Here is a 19721-nt window from a genome sequence, read left to right on the forward strand (position 1 = left end):
TACAGCCTTCATAATTCAGACCAGGAGCACTTTGCTATCCTTTACCAGCATGTGTGCCAGGGGAGGCTGGCCAACACTACAGCAACTGCAAAACACAGGAAAAACAAAGTAAAAATGCTCTCCAGCATTCCATCCTCCACAGGTCTGACTCAACTCCTTCATTCATTTATACACACATAAGCACAGAGAATAAATATTTGCATCAGATTTCATCTAATCTGCTACGTTTAAAGAAGTATCTATAGAGCTATAAAACTAATATTTTGAATTTCTGATTGCAATAGAAGCTAGTTTGTCAAGAGACCACGTGCTTCTTTTCATGGTCATCAAAAAGAGATTTTTTTTTTGCCTTGCATCTACCCAGAAAGGTCCAGGAATGAAAGCAAGTATAGTCAACTGAATTGGTTTTTTTTGCCTACTGTAAGTTGGCAAGTTCCCAACACCTTAGTTGGGAAGCCAAAACTATTACACAACTGAACATCAGTACACAGGATAATAAAGAAATATTGTGGGATTTGATTATGGCCACCTACTACCTCAGAACATTATCAAAATCTGTGTGTTTTAAAACTCATTAAAGGAACTGATCATTTCATGTGAGATTCTCACTAAGTAAAAACTACCATTTGAAAACTTAAAATAGTGCATTTTTATACAATATGAAAGATGAAAGCTAACAAAAATTGTTAGCTTTCAAATTCTATTTTCTGGTCTCAAACCAGGGAAGAGCAAATAACCTGTTTTGAAAATGACTAATGGATGGACCTTGATCCACTTTTTACATTTCAGATATCTATAGTGTGATCCAGTTAATGTATAGAATACAAGTGCAAAATAAAAAGTGTGCTTGGCTTATATAGATGATTGCTTATAATTTGTTTTGAAGAGTTAAACAAAGAGTTAGCAGGTTTCAGTTTCCAATTACCAAACCTTCAATTGAAATGTGTAACACAGCTATAGGAATACTTAGGCCAGGCAAAATGAAATGAGTTCATCTAAATGCCTTTCTCAGGCTACCTTAGCAGCCCAAATCACATTCACAGGAATTTATCCTATTGTCTCTCACTTCAATTAATAAAATAATATTTGGGGGAAAAAAATACAGTCTGAACATCTTCAATACCTTTAAGAAATTGAAATAATTTTTGACATCTTCCCAATTGAGGAATAGTAAAGAACTTCTGTCTCTGGAGTGTCGTTATATTTATTCAGGTCATAAATGGGCTCATAAATGTATTAAAAACACCCAGTCTGTTCATTTTTGATTTATTTGTGGTGCATGAATAGTTTCTTGAACTACATTACACTACTCTCACAGTAAAATGTGTTAGATCCTAGGGCCTTCATAGTCAATGGCAATAAAAGAGATTTTAACATAGGCATTCATTGAAAACATACTTTCAGTATCTTCTAATTTTCAGATAAGAAGAAATGTATACACACACACAAAAAAAAAAAAAAAAAAAAAAAAAAAAAAAAAAAAAAAGCGCCATTTGATGGTGTCTTGCCCTTCTCCAGCAGCTCCTGTGATACTCAATACAAAAACCTACCAATGAAATTTTTGATAATACAAAACTTTAGTTAGATAAAATGTGCAATAAATCAAAAATTTTAGAGCGGTATAAAACATATAAACATTATGGAAGTGTTTAACAAACGGTTCTCTGGTGTTCTTTGTTGGCAAAATTCAGGTGATATAATGTATTTTTAATGCAGTCTATTTTTCTGTTTAAGATATCAAATGGAATACAGAAAATGAATGTTATAGATAAAATAACAATTTAAGGATTCAACAGAGAAGTAAAAATATGATAGAGAAAAATATAGATAAGAGCACTATTCAGTTTCAGAACACTTAATTCTTTATGTCAAAGTATCATTTACTTGGTGTTAAAATAATTCTTCAACAAATAAAGTTCCTTTTTTTTCTTTTACTTTTATATTAGCATTTGGATTTTAAGAAGCTCAAAAGATAATCTCTAGTAAACAGGACAAAAAAACTATTCATGAGGGATGAAAAGAGATATTGGAAATGAAGCAGAATGAAACCTTCTTACAGAAGTCTGCTGCTGTAATGAAAAAGTAATCATTTTGGCAAATGGGATGTACTTCCCTTCAGACTTGTGTCTTCTAGAACAGGTAAAATAGACCTGGAAGATGCACTAAAAATTTAACAAAAACAATCTTTATGGCAAGCTCACTTGAAAAATGTTTAATAAAAATCTTTAACTTATGATTTTGCATAAGAACCATGCACCAATACTTCAAAGACTGAGACTCTAATTTAGCTGACTCCTCATGATGTCCTTGGCCAGCACATGCTCCAATGAAATTAAATAAATTTATGAAGAACTGACATTAAAATCTGGCCATTAATTTCCATTTGCTGGCTATCTTTATAAATATAATCACAGCTTTTATAGTAGGAACTGCTGCCTGAGAGTCAGATATTACCAGGACAACTGAAGAGAGCAACTCTGCATCTCTTTATTTCTGGAGAAATTCCTTCACAAATACACCAGTTTTGTGAGTTCTGGAATTGCAAAAAACATTCTCTTTGTTGCAGAAAAATGCAAGAGACAAATTCCAAAAGATACACAAGGTACAGTTTTTGTTGTCTTCCTTCCTAGTAATGACAAAAAGTGTTGTCCCTTAGTTTAATCTCCCATATCAAATTCATGATTCAGCCCAGTGCAGAATTTTCCATAGTCTCTTCTTGAAAAACAATTGAAAAACAGATAGGAAAAAAAAAAAATCATCAAACTTTCACAGGTAAGGGACACTATGTCTTTCTTGGAGAAAAGTGGAGGAGAACGAGTCATGGATTCAAAAAGTGAAACTGCTGGTGCCTAGGACTTGAAATCCAAACTAGCAACTAACTAAAAGGTTTCAGGGTAGCTGACCCCAAGTGAACAAATTCCATACCATAGGACACCATGCTCAGCATAGAAACTAAGGGGAAAACTGGCTGGGGGCTGCTGCTTGTGAACTGGCTGTGTGTCAGTCAGTGGGTGGTGAACAACTGCATTGTGCATCATTTGTTTTGTATATTTTAATTTTATTATTATTATTTGGTTTATTTATATATTATTATTCTTCCCCCTTCTATTTCTATTCTATTAAACTGTTTTTATCTCAACATACAAATCTGACTTTTTTTCCAAACCTGTTCTCCATCCTACTTGGGAGCAGGGGGAGGGAAGTGAGAGAGAAGCTTTATGGTGCTTAGTTGCTGTCTGGATTAAATCACCACAGACTGTATGATGTTTTAATCACATATCTCTATCACTTGCACAAGAAAAGTTAATTAATCATTTATCTTGTAAAACAGCACATTTCACTGAGCTACTGGCTAATTGGATATCTACTGAGAGACATCACTATTATTTCCTGAATCACAAATTTTCAACATATACTTTGGGTTTACACATGCACACAGAAAACATTACTTTTGTGCAGATTCACAAATACATCCCTGTATAAATCCATACACATATATTTGGTTATTGTTCTTGACATGGACCAATACTTTAATACTGTGAATCTTTCCTTTTTTTAAAGGTGGAAGTTGTATATGGGCAGTATATTACACATATTATTTAGACATGTGGGAATACAAAGGTGCATTTTCACTTTCACTGGATTCACTCTCATTTGATTTCATTTTCATAACTTCCTGACATTTTTTATCATCTGAATTTGTAAGCAGCTGAGAGACTATCTGCATTTCAAGGAAATGGCAGGATAATTCTACCTATAATTAATGTTTTGTTATAGACAAGCGATCAGGCAGCAATTTTGCAGGGCTGTGTTCTCCAACTGGCTAATCAGACAACCAAAGCATGGGATTTGCATATGGTAAAACTGACAAGAAATAACCGCGACACAATTATGCAGATCAGACACCAGAACCAATATAAGCAGAGGGAACCACACAGCTGGTGATTGCCAGAATTCCTCTCAGTCATCTGAGACAAAGTCAATCAGACAGAAAGCATGTTTATAATTACAGCCTTTTGCAATGCTGAGGGACTCAGCAATAATAAAAACCATTTGAAATAATTCAGTGTTCTCACCAACCTCCAGGCATTTCTCAGCTAAGATGCACAACTGCTATTTTCAGATTACTCCTTCTTTCCTCTTTGCCAAGGGTGACTAGTATTTGTGTCCTACACATACCAACTGTATAGTACATATGTTATTGTATTAAGCCAAATTTGTAGATTTTGGCAAGGAGTGGTGGGGTGTGGAGCTGCAGAGGTGGCATCTGCAGGAAGAGACCACGGCTGGGCTGGACACAACGGATTAGGATTGTCACACAAGCATATCTGCTTTAATTTCTGTCTGCTGTAGGTCAGAAAACTTTTTCAGAGAGCAAAAGCAACTTGAGGATGAAAGCAAGAAAAACTAATTTTCACAGTCCTTATGGTACAGTTTTTCAGGCCTGAATTTGCTCATTTGGATTTAAATGAGGATTTTACTAATGACTTTGAAGTTACAGTATGTGGCTCATTATATGCAATAGGACTAAATATTCCTCTGTTGTATAGTTTAGGTAGAACTGATGTCTGGAACCAGCAAGTTCTCTTTATTAATTGAATATTTCTGAATTACCTGTATACTCAAGGTGAAATCCAGCAGCTGAAACACTGATATCAGACTGAAAATTGAGGTACAGATTATTGGATGTACTGTTTAGAAGTGGAGGTATGGTTGTTCCTGAAAAGAGAATTAAAAATATTAAAATGCACATAAAGTGAAATAAATGCAGACGTAAGGGTGTGTTTCATTGCATGTGTGTGTGTACAGAGTTAAGGAGAGGAAAAAAGAAAGGGGAGAGGGGGGAAAGAAGGTAGAAGCAGGAGATAAGTCACACAACCAATCCCACAATATTCTGTCATCATGGATGCTATCAAATACCTGTCTCTACAAAAGTTTTATTACATTTTCAGTGCACGACGATATCAGACATATGATTGATACACAAGGAAAGGCTAATATAAATTTATATTATTTGCTTTTAGCCACAAAAGGAGAAATATTCACTAGGGTCTTTTTAGAAGCAAGAGGAAATCCTGTCGCCAGAATGATTCTAAACAGAACAGTTACATATATCAAGCAGCTCTGAAAATACATTACAGGACTGTTCTTAGAAATGTGATGGACTATTTATTTGTGTTTCAGCACAAGACAAGATAATATGATTGCCTCTGATCCCCTAGCATACACATGTGTTTAGTATAATGAAAGAAAACAAAAGAAAACAAGAAAAAGTAAGGCAAAAAGAACTGTCTTGCTTATCTCAAATAAGGATAAAGAATTCATCCTTTCGTCATGTACAATGTCAAGAGATACCTATTTTTGAGGTCTCTATTGAAATACAGACCCCGCTAAAATTCTGGACCCTGTTACAAGTGTAAGAAAAAAATTGGATTAAAAGAGATCCAGTTTGGAAGCCTCTGAGTATTATTTCATGTAAGTCTGCTAAGTGATGACTGAAACAGAAATATTACCTGTTGCTAATTATAGGACAAACAAATACACATACCATGCTCAAGCATGCTTACACACATAGCTGTGTGTTTACATTAAAGAGTTGAATCTGTGAATCATTTATTGCAAAAGCTTCTCAGTCACCTGAATAACTTCCAAGCCTTGGAGCATTGTTGTCAGCACCATCATAAAAGTCTAAGGAATCCCAGTTGTGTTCCGTGGCAAAACTCACCACTTGTACCTATGAAGAAAAATGTGAGGTAAAGAACATAAACTTCTTCCCCTCTTTACTGGGGCTCAAAGATGTCTCTAAATCATAGCCTCTGTTGCTTTCAGTCATGAAAAGTTGTCTTGCTCTCCTTGTCAAAAAGAAGGTAAAATCATCATTAAGTGCATAAAATGGAAACTATTTTTTATTCGATTTCCAATTCAAACTATAAATCCTGTAACCCTTAGTGACAACCACATATTACCTCTGTCAAGAGTCACACAACCATGAAAATCAGATGGGTATAGAAGAGGATTCTCTTGTTTGGAGGACATTGAGGAGAAGATGAAACATGGTATTTTCAATTACAGCAGGGTTTTTTTTCTCTCTATTATTATTGACTATTGACTATTAGCATGCTTCTGATACTTGGAGATAGTAATTTTTTTTTTTTTTTTTTTTTAATTACAACTCTGGGGCAGAAGAGTATCACAAAAATTAAACACCTAAATTGAAATCAAAGTTAGTAATTTAATCACCTCACTAATGATTTTGAAAAATGCGGCCTTGGATAAGAGATAAGCACTTCCAAAAATCAACAGTGATGGCCTAAGTCAGGAGGACAGTTACTACCTAAATTAAATCCTCTAAACTGTCTTCCTGGTATAAAAAATGCAGAGAACAAAGTATGCTAACTGTCAGCTGTCCTAGTCAACTGTTTAAATCAAGTGTTCCTCAAAATCAAACTCAAAACAGATTTAGGCTATTAAATGTTATAGAAAGCTCTCTAATGAAATGTATTAAAAAGCTTTAAAACACTGTCAACATTTTTTCTGATTTTCTTTATCAAGTCTTTACATACATAAGCTGAGCTCTATTCATTTTCTACAGCAGTTATATTTTGATCTAGGATAGACACAGAAAACTTATCATGATTACTTGACGTACGTTTTGCTAGGAATTTGTTCAGATGATGCTTAGAAGTCCTAATTAATTAAATTCAACTGCCTCTGCAATAACCAGATTTCTGCCAGTTTCTTTAGTGAACTCTAGAGATATGCATTACTAGAGACTAGGTAATGGGTACTTTCCTACTGTGTGTTCTACAAAGTTCTTAATCTATGTAAGTAAACAAGAACTCTGAAACTATTTTAAAGAATAAATTCCCAACTCATGTTGAAACATACTGAAATATCTTTATATCACATGAAACTTCCATAAACATAGAGTAAATAGCAGAGTTTCTAGGAGAAGATATATATAACTTGTCCTTGAAAGCAATTCACTTAATTTCACTGCGTTAAAGGATATATATAGATCTAGGGAGAGCAAAAAAGAATTCCTAGGAAGGCTCTCATTTCCCTTGGCTTACAAGGAGTCACTGATCCATCAAAATACATTTGGAAGTTATGGTGATATTCTTCTAAGTAAAAGGCTACAAGTGCATCTCTTAAGGTGTTTTTTTTTTTTTAATCTTATAACTTTCAATCACAGCATAATTAAAAAGATGTGCAATAAAGTCAATTTTCAGAACCATTAATGAGATAGAAAAACCGTACAGATAAATTATCTTTTCACCTTTTGCATCAGGAAAAGCAGTTCTAAATATGACGATAGCAATTACACTTACTTGAATCCCAGCTCCCTCTGGTACTGTGATCTTCCACACACAATTCAGATTGTTGTCATAAGGCTCAGGATAACCAGGAGACAAAATGGTCCCTTTGCGCTTTGTTAAAATACCACCACAGGGCACTGAAAGGAAATGCACAAGGCAAGAAAAGAAGTATGAAGCTTCAGAAGTAAGAAGACTTACTATAAAAGCTTATACTATGACTGAAAACTTTTTAAATTGATGGTACATTAATATATATATATATATATATGCCTCAGGAAAATATAATTTTATATCTCAAAATTCTTCTTTTAACTGACAAAAAAGGAATAGAAGAAAATTAGAATTATGTCAGTTTTCTACCTGATAGAACCATGATAATATTCCCCTTATTTATTTGATCTTTATAGAGTGAAATCCATTCTATTGTCTCCTGGTAATCTTACAAAAATAAAGCATTTTATAAAGCTTAGATTGAAGTTTAAAAAGCTATGTATCGTGTTACTACAAAAAAAAAAGTCACAAAAAAAGGGTAACATTCTTTATTCTTTCTAATATTCTTTCATTCATTCTTTCTAATATTGTTCCTCTAAATAATTAATAACACCAGTCTGAACTCCTTGACTGCTCGCTGCTTTTGTGAGTTATTTCATCACAGTCTGTGGATCTACTGCATCAGCAAAGTACTTGCAAGATCCTTGCAAGACTGCATTCATCACTCTGTGTCCATGGATAAATAAAAGTGTTATGCATGAAACAGGACACACACATTAAGTACCATCAAGTCTCTCTTTTGAATGTTCAGCTTGCATGTACCTTGTCTATGCCATTGGCTCTAACAGAGACAAAGAATATTACATCTTAATCTGCACACAGATATTCTGTCGGTATTTTAGAAGCTGAAGGAGAAGATTGATGAGATGGTTTATCAAGTCCATTAAAAGCTAATGTATCACTTCTATGCAACATCACTAAGTTCCAAATGGATTTCAGGAGCTGCAAATATGAGGATTTAGAAAACAGATAGGATGCAACTTATCTTAATAATAAATATTTTAGCTACATATTGTGTGGCATAAAATTAATAGAATCTGTTTAGAACTACATGGATGAATTAAAGGCTAGTGTCACTTAGAGTGCTTAAGCAATTCCTTATAAAAGGATGAACAGACAGAATGGTTGATGCCAGGCTGCATCCTGAGTGTTGTGTTAATTTTTGGGCCCCTCACTACAAGAAAGACATTGAGGTGCTGGAATGAGTCCAAAGAGGGGCAACAAAGCTGACAAATGCTCAAGAGAATACGTCATGTGAGGAGTGGCTCAGGGAGCTGGGACTGTTCAGCCTTGAGTAAAGAAAGCTCAGGGAGACCTTATCACTCTGCAATCTGAAAGGAGGTTGTAGCCAAGTGGGAGTTGGGCTCTTCTCCCATGCAAGGATCGATAAGACAAGAGGACATTGCCTCAGCCTGTGCCCGGGGAGGTTCAGATTTGACATCAGGTGAAGTTCTTCACAGCAGGATGGTTAAACATTCAAATGTGCTGCGCAGGGAAGTGGTAGAGTCACTACCCCTGTAAGTGTCCAAGAAAAGACTGGATGTGGCACTTAGTGCTGAGCTGTAAATGACATTTGATGGTGGTATTTGATCATAGGTTGAACTCAGTGATCTTGGATGTCTTTTCTGACCTGAATGATTCTACAATTTAATGATTCTATGTCTATTTCTGAATATGTAATATTAAAACATTCACTACAATTAAGGCAATTTAACATGGTCACGTCTACCATTTCAATTATTAAACTGGTTTAGTTTAATACAATTTTCACCTTATAGGTATTTTATCACTTTTATTGACATTGAGATTTTCACATAGAAGATGGTATGTAACCCATCCTCAGTTTAGCTTGCCTAGAGACAGATAGCTTTCATAGACTTCATAGACTAAATCATGTATTAAAATACCAATAGTATATTGTGATCAATGTCCAAAAGAATGACTTCAACACCTTGTCAAGTTGTTATATATGAAAAAACAAAGAGAATATAATTCGAGGGGAAAAGTAGTACAAGTCTACTGATTAAACTATAATTTATGATACTAAATGAGACACAGCTATATACTTCACCTTCTTATTGATATAGAAATTGTGGCTCTATTGCTATTCCTGAAACAGTCTAAATTAACATTATTTGTTTAAAACTTGATTAATCAGATTTTGTCAGTATTACCCCACTGATACTTAGCCTTGATCTCTATTGGGATTTTGGTATTTTGGAGATAATATTTTAATTTACTGAAAAACACTCACACTCTACCAGGCACCATCAGCTGGTTAGCATGGCAGATGAAACATCAGCCTAAAGAAAATATGTTAATTTTTTTCTTTACATCTACTCACCTAAACCTCTGTTTATGTTCTCTGCTGGAGTCAGTATCATAATGCCATTTTTGTAAAGAGTTATGGTATTTTTTATAAAAATTCTGTTCCCTATCAGGAAAAGTAAACTGGGGAATTTCCTTACAATTACTAGATTTCCAGTTGGTCCAAGTCAGTTTATAAATTTCAATGGATACACATTAATTTAAGAATTTAATTTTGAGAATTTAATCTCAAAGTGACTAGAACCAGACAAAGTAGGCTGCTGGCCTTTGCGTGGCAAGTAACAAAATATTAATGTAACTATTTCTAAATCTTTAATATGATAATGTTCTTCCTAATAGCTTGCAATATCTTGTTAGACATCTGCAGTGTAAAAGCATCTTAATCTTGCAAGAAGTCAGGGTACAAACTAGTATTTCTGATTCTTGATTAGAGGGAAAGCTATCACATAAATTATGGCAGCAAAGCATGTTCATGATTGTTGTGAAAGTTCACAGTAAGATTAGACTAGAAATAGAATAGAAAGGAGAATACAATTTAACCTTGAATAAAAAAAGAACGTAAATTAAAGTAAATAAGAATACAATACTATACCAATGACAAAGAATAAACACATTCAAGTAGAGAATAGTCTACACTTTAAGCAGTAATTAGTTATATTAAAAAAGCTTTAGGAACTCACCAATACACGTAGGGAGTGAATCATTCCATTGTGCCAATGCATTTGGTACTGTATCACATCTAATTGCTGTTGACCCATGGAGGATATAGCCTGGATTGCACTCAAAAAGAACCAGTGAACCAACTGCAAATTCATTTCCAATTCTTTTTCCAAATCTTGGTTCAGGCACAGAGCTACACTGTGTTGCACTTGTTCTTGGAACAGCTGTGAACATACAAACAATTGTGGACTCTTAATTTTAGATTTGGTGAGGGGAATACAGATATTGAACCACAAATATTTAAAATGCCTAGAAGAAACTTTCAGTGATTTCCCAGTTGAGAACATTTCCATAATCCCCAAATAAATCTTCGCAATAGAGTTTGCTCACTTTTGATGTCTGAGTTACTATTTAGGAGAGCAGAGCACTGATATCCTTGCCAAGATTGGAAGTAATGCATAGAATCCACACAGAAACCTTTCTAAAATGACACTTACAAGAAGTACTACCATGAGATACTCAACTAATACAGGGTGTCAAAATAACATTTTGTGTCAGATATTTACATTTATTCATGTGGATTTCTAAATGTGTGTTCTGACTTTCAGATGAGGATTTATATGTAATGAAAGAATGAATTGCAGTTGCAAGTGTTGGTATATAAAACATTCCCACTTGATTCGTAAGAAGGAAAATAATGTTATTCAAGAAAAATATCTTAATAACAGTAAGATCATTTTTAACCCACAGCTATTTATATTTAAATTGAGAGATAAACCAGTTAGAGCACACAGATGGATCTAACATTTGTCAATCAGATTAGCAAACAAAAACAGCAGTTTTGTATAAATGTCTTCTTAAATTTGGAACCACTCTTATGCTAGTTAAGTATTTGATCTCAGCTTTAAAATACAGATAAAAGAATAGTTTCAAACATTTTTCAAAACATGTAAAATAGTGACACATTCTATTGTTAAAAGGCTATTACTTTCTGCTTCATTCTCAGTCTGTTTCTCTCTGGTGATTTACAAACTATGATGAACAGAATAAATTTTTCTAGGTTGACTCACCTTGATAAACAAAATGAAACCCTTTAGCTGTTATTGGTCCAACTGAGGTAAATCTGACTGTGATCTGGTTCCCCGAACTCAATGGAAGGGATTCACCTACTCAAACAATGAAAATACAAAGCTATCATAGCCACTTTTAACTAAAGAAAAAACCTGTCAACATCTTTGCAGCTAGAAATAATACTCTCCAAGCCCTGTTCTGCTTCAGTAAATTTTACGAGACATATGCACTTTTAATATTTTATGTTGACAGTCTTATGTCATTCTAGAAAAGAGGAGTTAAAACTCATCTTAGTTACTATGAATATTGGTTGATTTTTTTTTCATTTACCAAAAACAAACAACCAAGCCCAAAAACCCCAAACCAAACCAATAAACTTATGACAATGAAAACAAAAACAACAAATTCCCACACCACAACAAACCCACCCGCCCAAAATAACAAAGAGAACATAAACCAAACCGGAAAAAAAACCCAAACCCAGCACACTCTCCAACGCCCTACAACTTTAAATAGACTCAACAGTGACTAATTAATTTTACTTTAGCACAAATATGCCTTGCTTTCCCTTTAAAATATCTAATGCATATTTCAAATTACTCACTAGACAAAGCCATAAAGGCATGGAGTAAGAAGTTCTAAATAACTACAATAATAGCTAAGTATCAAAAAAAAAAAAAAAAAAAAAGTTATTGTACTTCATTTCATTCATCAATGAAGTGTGTGGTTCAAAATGTGGATTTCATATATTTGCCTGAGGTGAATTTAAGCAAACATGACAATCCTTTTTTTCTCTTTTTTTGGACTACATTTTATTTCTAGGTTCATTAAAAAAGTACATAACGATATACTGACAGTTCTATTAAATGATACCTGAATGAGATCCTGAGAGAGAGGATAACAAAGATGACTGTAGAGCTGGGCCATCATATACTTCAACAACGTCGTGGAGTGATGTCTGGAAAAACACAAACTGGCCAAAAACAACTGACCAAATAGAAAGGAAAAGAAGGAAGAGGCACCAGTAGCCAAGACAAAAAAGAAAACCAAAGCCAAACACAGGGAATAGAATAAGAAAGAGGAAAAAAAAGAAAGAGAACAAAATATATATTAATGCATGGTTTTAAAAATAACTAAGTCAGCTGTGCTGGTGCTAAATGTAGGTTATTTTTCATACTATTACACCAGTAAAAGGATGAAAATATATCTAAAAAAGGCAATGAAGGTACAGAAGCCATACATTACATATAATCATTAAAAGATTCTAGTAATTACAAAACAAAACAATTTTTTTGCTGTTGAATTATTTTCTACTTTCAAATTCTGTGCCCCCCCCCCCGCCACATATCTAAGTTCTCAGTTCAATTTTCTCCTTTATAATTCCAGGCATATTATTATAGACTGTGATTTATTAATTATTTTTGTTGATAGCTCTCTGTAATTTTACTTACCTTGAAATGTTTCCCTTTTTTTAAGAATATTAACATTCAATATATTTTTGCTTTTGTAAAATAAATGAGCAACTGTTGAAGGCAACAAACACTTTTCAGAATACATCTATTGAGTTGCAAAAATCTTTATTTTTATAGTATTTCTAGTAGAGCAACTCAAAGCAGGACTTATTTTTGGACATAAGTTCAAAGGTTTGCACAGCCCATTTGAATTGCAGTTGTTTTCACTTTCAATACAAGTAATCAGTGAAAAGAAAAACAATTTTTTGTGTTAGTTCTGACCCTAGTACCTAGAAAACATTTATATCCAACACTACAAGCAGTGGAGGGGAAAATAACTTAGGAACTATGCACATACAAAGGTGGAAGCAGTCATATATTTTTAGGTACTGGAACACCTAAAAAGAGAAACTCAAGCAGTTCCTGATCATTATTCAGGTTAGAAATTTTGGGATAAATGTCCCAATATGTTGCTGCATTTGTCTGCCAAAAGTTCTACAGAATCTAATTTGGTAGTTTTAGCTATAGAAGATGAAGCTCTCACCTCCAATTCTTTCAATTAATTATACACCCTTAAAGTTTTAAAAATAATATATTAAAACTGCATTGTCTTCAAATTGTTGACTTTTTTTGGACTGATTTTTTTTAAAAAAAGGTAGTTTCATATTCCTCACTCATTATCTTATCATATACTCATTTCAGTTTTTAAAAGCCTTTTTTTGAAGGAGAAGTGAAATTTTATAAAAACTTGAAACAAAAGATTTTCTGAGACACTTCCAAAAATTCTTGTCCATTTTTTTAAGAGGAACTATAAATGAGATGCTGAATTATCATCATAATTTCTCCTTCAATTTCCAGAAAATTAATTATTGATGTTTTTAATAGTTCTGCCTATTTTCAGAATAATATTTATCTGGATTCAAGTCTTATCTACGGTGTTGTTCAAGACAACTAACAAGCTTTTAATCCGGCTAATTGTTTCTGCCACATTTTTACTTTTATCAAATCTTTTTGCATACACAGTGAATTTCATTTTGCCATTGAGACAAGGGGAGTTCCTTGTGACTTCCATTGCTATTTCCAATTTTGAATTACATTTCAAACTATGTATGGAAAATTCAGGCAAGAGCTGAGGCTCCCATAACAAGTATACATAGCTGTTATCAAGAGCTGTATCCTGGGAAAACTGTAAAAATTGAATTGTTAAGCTATATTTGTGTTTCAATGGGTTATTATAAAATATTTACCCACAATTTTACCATAGAGTGAGTCAAATTTCAAGATCTTTTTGTGTGTTTTATAAGTATTTTGATACTGGTTTTGCCTCTAGCTTTGTCCTGTGAACCCTTCCATCTAAAAGTATAACACTGAAGGAAGTGAACTAGTACATGACCTAAAATCAGTCACTTTGGAAAGAGAAAGGTCCACGTATCATTTTTGGTAACTGGTTTTTTTCATTATCATTTGTGCATTTCTTAATAATATATAGACAAAAATATAAGAACATAACCAAAAGTTCTCATTATCTTAAGATTAAATATATTTAGAAGAGATTTGAGGTGACAGACACATCAAAAGAAGTGACAAAGAGGAATTACTGCCAGAAAGGGGTTAACATGGAACATCAGCAAGCTCAAGTATGGGGCTTTGAGCCCTTTATGATCAATTTATGTGAGTCAACCTGCTTTCTCAAATTAAGCAGGAATTGCTGCAGCCAGTGGGGAAGAAATAATCTAGATCCTGTTCCTTCCTTTTTCTGTGCCAGGATACTTTCTTTTTATTAATTAAACTGAAAAATATTGAAATGTATAGTGACTGATACCTAACCAGCTCACATTTCACAAGAAAGGAAATTCTGATTATCAGAAAAAGAACAGTTCTTTATTCCTGTGTTTTCTAGTGCTCATTGTTGTCTACTCCATTTGGTATGTGTTCATTCTTTTATTTTCTAGTGTTTAAAAATAATTTTCTTAAAATTAAATAGTAGCTAATGTATTTAAAGCCAGTACAAAAGTACCTTCTAAATTAACAAAAGTTGATAAAATATAATGTAAGTATCTAGTATAGACTTCCCAGGGAAACAAATAATTGAAAACTATTATCCAGTTCAAATAAAGATCAAATCACTTCAACTGAAGAATTTGGATGTGATTTTTTTTTCTTTAATGATGGATGGATAAGCATTCTCTGCTTGAATAATGACTCATTCTTGATCACCTGCTATCCCCTGTTAACTATAATGAAATACTGAAAGTCACATGTCCAAACTTGAAGTCTAAAGTTGGGCCGCAAATTATTTCTGAATTCATCTTGGCCTTCAATGTCTTATAGCAATACTATTTAAAAATAAAATGTATTTTCCATGCATTTTGTGGTTTAACATTTTACTTACACTTTTAGTTGTCTTTCGTTTTACAAGATAAACAATTCAAAGTTGTTCAAAAAAACACTTCCTCTTGAAATTTTGATAGCTACTAGATAATGCATTTATTCAAAAAAGAAACAAAATACATTTTTAAGAGTTTTTAAATACATTTCCAATTATGTGATTTTTTTATTATTATTATTTCAAAGTTCCAGGAAAACATATGTTAATACTGCCAATGATTTAAGACAGTGAGGGAATCCATTAATTCAAATTTTGTCAGCAGAAGCAAGCTCCCTTTTAAACAGGCAAGAGGTAGATGAGCAGACTTTCCATGTCTCTTAACATCTAGATGTTTCTATGGCCTTCATCACTGTAACATCTGGACACTTTCAATGAATTTTGAAAGCATCTGACAACAGATGGAATTGGCCAAAAATAGTTTGCTAGTTTAAAATTTCATCAAAGCAAATTTAGTTTCAATTTTAGAGTAAGAAATAAACATGTATAGAGTTTACATCTGCCTGTTTAAAAAAAAAAAAAAATACTGGCATAATATAAATAGTATTAGATTATGAACAGTATTCTCAATATAATTCCTATCACATAATTAGAAAACAACTAGAAGTCTTCACCAATTATCTAGTACAGTCCTTTTGCAGACTGTATGGACATTTAGAGCAGATTGTTCTGACCCATGTACAATCCTGTTTTGAATTTCTATGGGCATGGAGATCCCACAACCTCTTTGATCAACCTGACCGAGCATCCTGCCTCCTTTACAGTTTTATCCCTTGCCTTGCCTTGCTTTCTTTTCTTTCCCTTGGCTAAACAGGGCCTAAACTCTACTTTTAAGCATCTTAATCATCTCCAATATTTCCAGAAGGTGACCAGGACAATTAGCTCTACCATCTTCCCAGGTACAGAGGTGAGACCAACTGGCTTATAATAGTTCCCTCAATCCTTCTCCTTGCTTTTCTTAAAGATAAGAATGTTCTTGTCTTTTTCCAATCCTTGGGGACCTCCCTCAGCTTTCACAACCTTCCAAGGGTGACTGACCTCCCATGCATTCCATCATGTCCCAATGGTTTGCATTTGCCTAGTTTGTCTAAGTGCTCTGTCACCTAAGTCCTCCTCTTAAGTCATCCTTACTCTAGACTTTTCTGCTGGTGTCAGGGTTTCGAGATTGTTCAACATTAGTTTACTGGGAAAGACTGTAGTAAAGAAGAAATTTATTAATTCATGTTTCTCTGCATAATTTTTCTTCAGAGACTTCACTCCAGATTCAACTCTACCCGGATTTTGACTTTCCTAACCCCATCTTTTCAGTGTATTTCAAGTGTTTGTATTCCTCCTCGAACATCTGAGCTTGCTTCCATTTGAATTTTTTTTTAATGTTCAAGTTTTATCAGCAACTTCTTGTTCACTTATGCAGGGTCTTTTCCACCTTTGTTTGTTAGTCTGATCATTGGTGTGGACCATTACTCTATTGAAGTAGTGATCCCTGAAAATCAAATGTTCTTCCTGGATTCCTCAGCTCTCTGGGGCCATGTATAACCAGAGTCTTCGAAAAGAGATCCATGAATTGCTCACATTTCTGACTGTATTGGGTCTCACTGAGATAGAGTTCATTTTTCTTTAGCAGCCCTCACAGTGCTGTGCTTTGCGTTGGTAGCTGAAGGGTTTTAATACACCAGGTTATCAAAACTGTTCCCTTTGCTTACATGCACACAAAGTTTTTCTTGGTTTTGTTTTGTTTCATTTTGTTTTTTGCTTTAAACCTGCTAGTTGTTTTCCATCATGTTCTCTCTCCCTTGTTCCACTGGGAAGGGGACTTACAGAATGGCTTGGGGGGCACCTGACATCCAGCCAAGGTCAATCCACTACACTGACACAGTAGAGTTAAACTCAAAATTCAAACATGTAGCATGTAATTCTCATTAATGCTAGTATTGTTCACGTAGTATTTACCTGGATAAAATATATTTATTTTATATATTATGCCAGCTATTGGATCTAAAGAAATACTCTTGATAATTTACATGGATAACAGTGGAATCAGTTGATAATATATTTCTTCACCCTGGGTTTTCCCTTCTTAGGGATATTTTGTGTGCCTAATGATTTACCGAAATCAGTAGGCTTTAGTGTAAAATCAAGTCCACTACTGTTGTAATTCCCTTGCCTTTAAGAAAATACCAGAAGGACTAACTCGGTTTAAGCATTGTTATTACAGAAACTGAAATGTGCAATTTTTATAAGCTCTGCTAGTGAGGCTTTAGGTATTTGTTTAAAGGCTGAATCAGCATTTATAATGATTGGTCTTAGTGACTGACAAAGGAATATGAAAATTAGCCCTATTAACCATAATAAGACCCAAATTACCTTAATTATTAAGAATTACAGTTCTTAATACACATACATGTCTCCAATCAAAATCTATTTCAGTTTGCAAAACGCATACACGAGCTATATCATGGTCATTATTTTCTACAGTAACTTCACTGTTTCTCTTGCACCAAATTAGTTGGAAAAGCTGAGCAACAAACAAAAGACCCACATAAAACAACAGATTTGTCAAGAATGATCATTTAAAATTGTGCTTGAAAATGGTAGTTCAGATAATTCTTTCTAATATATTTACAACAGGTTTCTTCTGACTGTGAATGAAAAATTAAGGTGTTCCGGTGTCTAACACTTGTTGCATAAAATAGACCTAATTTTAGAGCTAGAGGTCTTAGAATTTGAAGTTACTTTGTAGAAATTAAGTTCTCATAGTTTCAAAAATAATTTTTTGTCATCAGTCTAAATAATATTTACAAAAGAGAGTTTTGTTCACAACACGAAGAAATGCAATGTGAAAAAAATATTTCACAGTGAAAAAAATCCATAAAACCTGTTTCTCTGTCTGGTCCACTGATGATATGTTCTCTTTGCTTATGATTTAATATTTTTTTTTGCTTCTATGAACTCCTAGAAAGAAATTCCAATACCATATCTAGTTATTATTATTTCTTGAGAAAGAAAATTAAAAGAGGAAGAAGTCCACAGTTTGGAGAAACCTCTTTAAAAAAGAGAGAAATCTCTCACTAGAGAAATGGTCTCTATGATGATTAAGGATAACAAGTGTGCACTAAGAAAGAAGAAATGCAAATTTCTCATGCATGTTAACTCCCAAGTCTGGAGACCTCGCTCACTGTGCTAAGTGGTGGTTCATGGTTGGTCAGCCAAATGATAAATGGCAATGGAGAAAATGTATGCTTTAAATAAACAGGAATCAGGCATAACTACAGGAAGCAGGAAACTACTGTGTGGTGTTTTCTCTCAATGAAAAAGACTCAGCAAGTCTTTATGGTTTACCATATTAGTGTCATCAACCAAATGATAAGAAAAACTCTTGTGCCCATTCTCATAAAAAAGAGAGGAATTCTTCACAAAACAAACACCTGCATTAAGATTTGACTACACTAGTAGGATGACAATCACTTTCAAACAGTTTTTTTTCCAGGAGTTACAGAATTAATTTTATTTTTTTTTTTTTTAAGAAGAGGAAGGGAGAAAAGATTGGTTTTTTGTCTGTGAGAAATGAAATTATTTAATTTTTTCACTTCTACTATTTCCTTTGAATGTCATTTTCAAGACAACTCAAACCAGCCAGGGAGCAGTCGTGAAAAAATAAAATGCACAAATGGATAGCAGAATATGTGCATCTAGAAATACTTTAAAATTAAGGTCCATCAATTATTTATATGAAGTAGCTATTAATTGACTGCAAGCCAAGAGTTTTGCATAACATAGTTTAATCATGGAAATTATATTTAATAAACTCAGAGACAAAAATAGAAGAAATTACTTTTACTATAATGTAAAAAAAGTACCTACTTTTTAGTCTACTTACTGTTGCAACTTATATCCACCTCTCCTATTGAAATATAGCCTTTCTCATTAAATGACTCCCTGAATTTCAGTATTTAGCTTCATAACAAACAGTAGATAAGAAAAAAAATGAAATTTGCCTTTGCATTTAGGATGAACCAGCAATACACTGCGAGGCACTGAATTAGAAATACAAATGATGGACTGACTCGATATTTTAAAAGTAACTTACACCCATGAAGGCACCAAATAAACAAATGTTTGCCCACTTCAGCTGAGAAAAATGTCCAGTAAAACTGCAATATAATTTGAGTGTTTGTTGGTCTTTTTGAAGAGAAGCAGTTTAATAATCTCTGAGAAGGTTTTTGAATGAAAAGATTGAAAGATGACAGCCTAAAGAGATGATCTTACACAATTCGTGGATAGGAATATTGCTCTCCATAAGGAAACCTAAATTAATTTTGACCAGCTCACATAAAAGAACTATAAGATCTGATCTTATACTGTTCAGTGTAATACTTTAGTTTGACATAACACTGACTATGTCTGAGTTAGCACTGCTACTATCACTTCTAAATTAAAATAGTAACAGAGGTGTCA

The 19721-nt window shown here is 33.5% G+C and overlaps 1 protein-coding gene across 3 annotated transcripts in view; it reads right to left on the reverse strand.

Moving 5' to 3' along the window:
* The window catches only part of CSMD3 (CUB and Sushi multiple domains 3), a gene marked incomplete at its 5' end in the record, with an annotated part of 578503 nt that overhangs the window by 102040 nt on the left and 456742 nt on the right, over nucleotides 1–19721 (reverse strand). For 2 of the 3 annotated variants that reach the window (XM_083859669.1, XM_083859668.1), the window contains 6 exons: nucleotides 4615–4719; nucleotides 5638–5734; nucleotides 7332–7456; nucleotides 10379–10582; nucleotides 11429–11524; nucleotides 12303–12416. In XM_083859669.1, the coding sequence (XP_083715795.1) occupies nucleotides 4615–4719; nucleotides 5638–5734; nucleotides 7332–7456; nucleotides 10379–10582; nucleotides 11429–11524; nucleotides 12303–12416 (741 nt within the window). The remainder of the gene's footprint in view (nucleotides 1–4614; nucleotides 4720–5637; nucleotides 5735–7331; nucleotides 7457–10378; nucleotides 10583–11428; nucleotides 11525–12302; nucleotides 12417–19721) is intronic. The other variant, XM_083859670.1, reaches the window with a different exon arrangement.

This window comes from Zosterops lateralis (genome assembly GCF_965231275.1).
Source record: "Zosterops lateralis genome assembly, chromosome: 1".
Taxonomy (NCBI): domain Eukaryota; kingdom Metazoa; phylum Chordata; class Aves; order Passeriformes; family Zosteropidae; genus Zosterops; species Zosterops lateralis.